The following is a 7,346-nucleotide window of genomic DNA, read 5'->3' as shown; positions in this document are numbered from 1 at the left end:
ATATTTTCCATTTCAGAAGACTGTATTACAGAGTTATATTTTCCATTTCAGAAGACTGTATTACAGAGTTATATTTTCCATTTCAGAAGACTGTATTACAGAGTTATATTTTCCATTTCAGAAGACTGTATTACAGAGTTATATTTTCCATTTCAGAAGACTGTATTACAGAGTTATATTTTCCATTTCAGAAGACTGTATTACAGAGTTATATTTTCCATTTCAGAAGACTGTATTACAGAGTTATATTTTCCATTTCAGAAGACTGTATTACAGAGTTATATTTTCCATTTCAGAAGACTGTATTACAGAGTTATATTTTCCATTTCAGAAGACTGTATTACAGAGTTATATTTTCCATTTCAGAAGACTGTATTACAGAGTTATATTTTCCATTTCAGAAGACTGTATTACAGAGTTATATTTTCCATTTCAGAAGACTGTATTACAGAGTTATATTTTCCATTTCAGAAGACTGTAATACAGAGTTATCAGGTGAGGAAATGTTTCAGGAATGGCAATGCGTCAGCGATACATTTTTATACCAATTTCTTCTCTTCCATATTTTTCTTCTGAGCTCAAGGCTACATGACCCAGCGTCATCTTTCAGATCAGAAAGCGCTGTACTCAGAATGGTGCAAGTCACAATGACCAAGAACTCAAGACTTCAAGGACACAACGATGATTCAAACTGAATGAATCTGTACCCGAGTCATACCGAGCTGAAAAGTAAGACTGGGACAAAAAAAATAAAAAAAGTTATATGGAACCTTAGACTATCAATATGAAACAAAGCATAACAAAGCATATCAAACTGAATAAACTAGACTATTTGGCAGCATGTAAAGATTAATGCTCAAACAATGACTAAGTGCATGTTTCTGACTATCCACAACAGGTGAGTTGATGGGCAATTAGTCTCGCTTCACCAAACTCACGGGTCTACGAGCAGCCAACAAGAACATACGGTGGTATATGATTCATGAAACACGAGGCCACATGTCTTCACTGCCGTCTGGATTTGCGTCTGAGCCCAGGCAGGAGAACTAGAGCATATCAATCCACATCAAATCAGGTCCTGTCCTGTTTAACTCTACAGAAGATCAGCGTCTTTCAACTCACAAGGCTTCATCCTCTAACCATTACAAGACGGGTGTGGCCCGAATTGGCACCCAATGGCCATGTTGTGGCCTTAAACTCCACAAGGAACGAAGACGTCTCATTGGTCAAAAAGTAGTGTATTACTTTGGGTAGCCATGAACTCTTTCTTGGTTTCCGTGTGGAGCATTACGCCACAATAAGCCCATGCCATCCCACGGATCTATCTTTTAGAGCCACTGTTGGACAGAACTACAGTCTAGCAGCAGTTTAGCAGTGTTTGTTAACTCCAGTCCTGGGGACCCACAGTTAATAAGCCCAATTGTTACGATTGTTCTCAGGTGACTGTAGAAAGGTTACACAGAATCTGGGAATCAGACAAAGTTAATCAGAATACAAAATCAAACAGAAAGTTGGGTGAAGTTTATCACCGTTTTTTCCCCCTGACATTTTGTTGTTTGATATTCTGTCTTGGGTACAAATGAAAACAAGAGATGATGGCTGCTAGTGACATTGTCTTGGCAGGACAGCTTCCAACGAGACATAGGCATTATATCTCAACCTAAGAAGTGCCTTGAGGTTTTGTTTTTTGAAAAGGTTTCAAAAACTCACTCCACAGATAAATGTGGTGCAGAAAAGAGAGCGTGAGAGATTATTTTAAAAGACAGTATGTGTGTAATAGCAAAGTTTAGCCAATTGAGAAAATGTTAAATAATAAAACAGACAGGATGAGGAAGCTGACTGACACAATCAGTGGAGAATTACCCATGAGTCATTGGGCTGAGGGAGTCACACTGGACAGTTAGCCTTCACACATACAAAAAAAAACAATAGACAAAAGAAACGATGTTTTGTTCAATATGTGACAGGTGCAATGAGCCATACATTATACATCAGTTGAAAATGTAACTAAGTGCCTCAATTATTCAGTGGACAAGCGTCCTAAACCCAGAGCCCTTTATTGAAATTAAAGACTAACGAAACCCATGGCTTTGCTGCCACCCGGAGGTCACGTCTTCTAACTCATTTAATAAAACTACTAGTGGGCGGGTACGAAGCCCAACATACCATTGTCTCAGCAAGTGCAACGTCAGCAAACGCGTAGACTAAAGGAAGTGAAACCTGCATGACGCGCCTTGACTTTAGTTTTCCAATTGTTTCAGGTTATTCGTTCCCAGTTTGACTGTATGTTTTCGAATAGGTGAGTACTGGGTTTTATTCATTCATATCAAAGCCATTTGACTAAATCCAACATTACCAATATATATCGTCTTGTTCTTCGTACAAGGTAAACAACCAGGCTACCTTGCACTTTTCAGTCACCGGGGGGTTTAATCACAGAACAATGAGAGTTAGTTATACAAATATTTGGTGTAATCATTAGCCAAACAGTTGAGTTTTGCAACGACAACCAGTGTTTCTATTGGACAAATTCAGGTAGGGTCCCTCCCCGTTTCGTTTGCTTCCGTACGTTTTTCAACAGAATTGGCGTAATGAACAGGAGCTGGGAATTTAAGTGTCTCTGGTCAAGAATTACCAACGCTAAAAGGTGAATTATGCAGAAATCGCTCCACCCATTTCCTGGTTGCTAAAATTCTAATAGTTTGCCTAATTTCAGTTTGTGACAAAAAGAAAGTAAGAGAATCAGTGTTACATCTAACCTCCGTGAAATGTATTTTCAGTATACATGGAACAGGTCTTCCCCATGTTTAGACACACACTAAGAAACCTAGTAGTGTATCTAAATCAAATCAATCTTTTTATTAGTCACATACACATATTTAGCAGATGTTATTGCGGGTGTAGCGAAACACTTGTAATCTCCTATGCCAAAAACTTTCTGGATGAACAAAAGCAAACCCTGTATACTCATCTTGTCATGTGGCTGTCCTCTTGAGCCACACGCGTGTGTCATCAGGGGCTTGACTTATACTCATCTTGTCATGTGGCTGTCCTCTTGAGCCACACGCGTGTGTCATCAGGGGCTTGACTTGTACTCATCATAATGGCCAGAATGGCATTAAACAATGGGAACCATGTGTTTGATGCCGTTCCACAGATTCCGCTCCAGTCATTACCACGAGCCCGTCCTCCACAATTAAGGCATCATCAACCTCCTGTGAAATCTGATCCGATTGTTCAAAAGACCAATTAGTGGCAAAACTATTAGAATTGGCCTGCCTTTGTCAACACAGCCAGTGTGTGTGTACAATGTAAATCACTGTGATGACTCAAAACATTTCCCAGGGTAGAAATGTACTACTGCACACTAAGGCCCAATTCTGATCCCCCCTCGTGAATCAGACACAAGAAGTTGGCCAGCACTCACTCGAGATTTGGTTCTGGATAAGGACTTTAATCTGCTGAAATGTTGATCTTATTTTCTATCACAGATTGACAGGATGAGTGACCTTCCCATCTTCAACCCATTGGTCCTGATCGGTGTGGGCTCCAGCTTTGCCTTCTCTGGCTTGTTTTACCACTTATACAAAGAGAAGAAAGAAGAAATGGTCAAGCTGAAGGTACACACACACACAAACCCCACACACACACACACAAACCCCACACACACACACACACAAACCCCACACACACACACACAAACCCCACACACAACACACACACACAAACCCCCCACACACAAACCCCACACACCCCCCCACACACACACACACACACACACACCCCACACACAAACCCCCACACACATACACACACACAACCCCCCACACACAAACCCCACACACAACCCCCCACACACCACACACACAAACCCCCACACACACACAACACCCCCCCACACACACACAAACCCCCACACACACACAAACCCCCCACACCCCACACACACACACACAAACCCCCCACACACACACACACAAACCCCCACACACACAAACCACACACACAAACCCCACACACACACACACCCCACACACAAATGCAGAAATGCAGTACAGTTTCTGTGTTTCATTTCTGTCTCGAATAGGAAATACCCAAATTCGTCCCGGATCAACACTTGGTAAGGATCCTCAAGGCATCGCCCCACAGAAAACTGCAGTACGTCGCAGTAGAAGGTAAGTGTTATAACCCCCCTCTGAAACAGATTAAACAGCATTAGATTAAAATCATGTGTTTATTACCTGTATATATTTCAGACGAGTGAAGTGTTCTTGTTCCAGGTTTGGTCCAGGCGGACGGCGACACTCTGACCAGTCAGTTTGTCCCAAGATGCTTTGGGGTGATCCAGAAAATAGCTGTAGAGGAACACTGGAAAGTGTGGAACAACATCACTAGAACATGGTTAGTACACAGTCCTATACATTAGCCATAATACAGCGTTATGTGCAACATGCACTACACGACCAAAAAATGTGGACACCTGCTCATCCAACATCTAATTTCAATATCATGGGCATTAATATGGTGTGCCCCCCGTTGCTGCTGTAACAGCCTCTACTCTTTTGGGAAGGCTTTCCACTAGATGTTGGAACATTGCTGCTATAACAGCCTCCACTCTTCTGGGAAGGCTTTCCACTAGATGTTGGAACATTGCTGCTATAACAGCCTCCACTCTTCTGGGAAGGCTTTCCACTAGATGTTGGAACATTGCTGCTATAACAGCCTCCACTCTTCTGGGAAGGCTTTCCACTAGATGTTGGAACATTGCTGCTATAACAGCCTCCACTCTTCTGGGAAGGCTTTCCACTAGATGTTGGAACATTTCTGCTATAACAGCCTCTACTCTTCTGGGAAGGCTTTCCACTAGATGTTGGAACATTGCTGCTATAACAGCCTCCACTCTTCTGGGAAGGTTTTCCACTAGATGTTGGAACATTGCTGCTATAACAGCCTCTACTCTTCTGGGAAGGTTTTCCACTAGATGTTGGAACATTGCTGCTACAACAGCCTCCACTCTTCTGGGAAGGTTTTCCACTAGATGTTGGAACATTGCTGCTATAACAGCCTCTACTCTTCTGGGAAGGTTTTCCACTAGATGTTGGGGCTGCTGGTAGCCTAGTGGTTAGAGCGTTGGGCCAGAAACTGACAGGATGCTAGATCGAATCCCTGAGTTGACAGGGCAAAAATCTGTTGTTCTGCCCCTAAACAAGGCAGTTAACCCACTGTTCTTAGTCTATCATTGTAAATAAGAATTTGTTCTTAACTGACTTGCCTAGTTAAATAAAATGTTTTTTAAAAATGTTGGAACATTGTTGCGGGGACTTCCTCCCATTCAGCCACGAGTGTTAGTGAGGTTGGGTGATTAGGCCTGGCTCGCAGTCAGCGTTCCAATTAATCCTATAGGTGTTCTATGGGGTTGAGGTCAGGGCTCTGTGCAGGCCAGTCAATCTCCTCCACACCAATCTCAACAAACCATTTCTGTATGGACCTAGCTTTGTGCACGGGTGCATCGTCATGCGGAAACAGGAAAGGGCCTTCCCCAAACTGTTGCCACAAAGTTGGAAGCACAGAATCACCAGACCATTATTCCTCCTACACCAAACTTTACAGTTGGCACTATGCATGGGGGCAGGAAGCATTCTCCTGGCATCTGCCAGATTCATCCGGCCGGACTACCAGATGGTGAAGCGTGATTCATCACTCCAGAGAACACTCTTCCACTGCTCCAGTCTAATGGCAGCAAGCTTTAAACCACTCCAGCCGACGCTTGGCATTGCGATCTGCTCAGCCAATAGAAACCCATTTCATGAAGCTCCCAACGAACAGTTATTGTACTGACGTTGCTTCCAGAGGACAGACGATTTTTACACGCTTCAACACTCAGATGTCCCGCTCCGTGAGCTTGTGTGGCCTACCACTTTGTGGCTGAGCCATTGTTGCTCCTAGACATTTCCAGTCACTGAGCTCTTCAGTATGTTTGTCTATGGAGATTGCATGGGTGTGTGCTCGATTCTGTACATCTGTCAGCAACGGGTGCGTCTGAAATAGCCCGAATCCCACTCATTTGAAGGGGTGTCCACATATGAGTGTGTAATATATAGTGTATCATGGCTATACCATGTGATCCAGCTCAAAGTGGAACTTGGAATCATGTAGCTCTTTAAGAATCATCTAAAAGTAATGCAATCCAACACACTAAGGTCAACACCATGTCCCCCCACTCTTTTCTCAGGAACTCCAGAACGACCAACAGGAAGGAGACTAACAACGCCGTCCCCTTCAGTCTGGTTGAACCGGGCGCCTACATCACCGACATCGCTGTGAAGGTCCATTCCCCTCTGGAGGCTTCCGGCTGGTTCCTGGAGAGAGTTCACTGCAGTGTCAAACACGCCCAGGAGGGCCTGGTGGACGTGTTGTTGGAGGGCCTCAGCGGCGAGCGGCCCATGGCGCAGAAGGAGACGGAGGAGCTGCTCCGTGTTGGAACCACTATGACAGGTTTCGGGGAGGTGGTGCTGGAGGGAGGGACAGGGACGACCATGAGGCTGCAGGCGCCACAAGATGGCCGCCGCTACATCCTGGTCCCCACGGACTACAAGGGGTTTATAGAGAGACATGAGGGTACGGCCAATCTGTGGATGAGGCTGACGGCGCTGTTTGGGATTACGGGAGCATCGCTGCTGGCCGGGGCGGTTTATAGTACGATGGGGAAAAAGGACAGAAGGGATTAGTAGTGATGATGCCCAAATCGACTACCTTCTACCGAGCCCTCCTGCACATCTAAAATTATTGGATAGGTTTTAAGCAATATGTTGAAAATTCAACCCAGCCTATCAGAAGGTGAAGTATAGCTTAAACTTATCCTATTTCTTTGTAGATACAAATATATTTTGTTAATGACAGATTATGTCCTAGGTGAATGGTAAATGTCTGTGGTGAATATTATTAAACCACTCAATTTATAGGATTATGGAGGACCATAGTTATTGCAAGACCGTGTCTTGACAAATCCCGTCCACGGGGTATCAGTGGCACATAAGAGACAGTGTTTAAGTCGATGAATTAACAACAGAGTACTTACACTGGAACGTCGGCCATTTTCTTTTCTTTTCTTTTTTCTTAAAAAAAAAACGATGTGTTCTGAATCGATCATTTTTCAAATATCTAGTTTTAATCATACTTGTTTTAAAATCATTCCTTGCTGCGTTTTAGTTGAAGTAATGTCTTTGAGATGGGGTTGTAATTATGTGATAGACGTATGTGTGACTAACATCAGCGGGTGACTTTGCTAGTATAGAACACAACTACCTCTATACAGCATTAAACCACTGTGGTTACCAGGGAAATCA

The 7,346-nt window shown here is 43.5% G+C and overlaps 1 protein-coding gene across 2 annotated transcripts; it reads left to right on the top strand.

Moving 5' to 3' along the window:
* Window positions 1-2,145: 2,145 nt before the first annotated feature.
* Window positions 2,146-7,113, top strand: LOC118374476 (mitochondrial ubiquitin ligase activator of nfkb 1-A). Of its 2 annotated transcripts, none has more exons than XM_052475992.1 (5): window positions 2,146-2,299; window positions 3,492-3,620; window positions 4,088-4,175; window positions 4,281-4,401; window positions 6,233-7,113. In XM_052475992.1, the coding sequence occupies exons 2-5, from the start codon at window positions 3,501-3,503 to the stop codon at window positions 6,726-6,728; spliced, it is 825 nt and encodes a 274-aa protein (XP_052331952.1). In that variant the 5' UTR covers window positions 2,146-2,299; window positions 3,492-3,500; the 3' UTR covers window positions 6,729-7,113. The 2 variants fall into 2 exon arrangements, with proteins under 2 accessions (XP_052331952.1, XP_052331953.1); XM_052475993.1 differs by lacking the exon at window positions 2,146-2,299 and adding an exon at window positions 2,515-2,647.
* Window positions 7,114-7,346: the final 233 nt, after the last annotated feature.

Source organism: Oncorhynchus keta, chromosome 23, assembly GCF_023373465.1.
Source record: "Oncorhynchus keta strain PuntledgeMale-10-30-2019 chromosome 23, Oket_V2, whole genome shotgun sequence".
In the NCBI taxonomy this organism is placed as follows: Eukaryota; Metazoa; Chordata; class Actinopteri; order Salmoniformes; family Salmonidae; genus Oncorhynchus; species Oncorhynchus keta.
The sequence above is the reverse complement of the archived record's forward strand: the minus strand, read 5'-3'. Positions and strand labels throughout refer to the sequence as shown.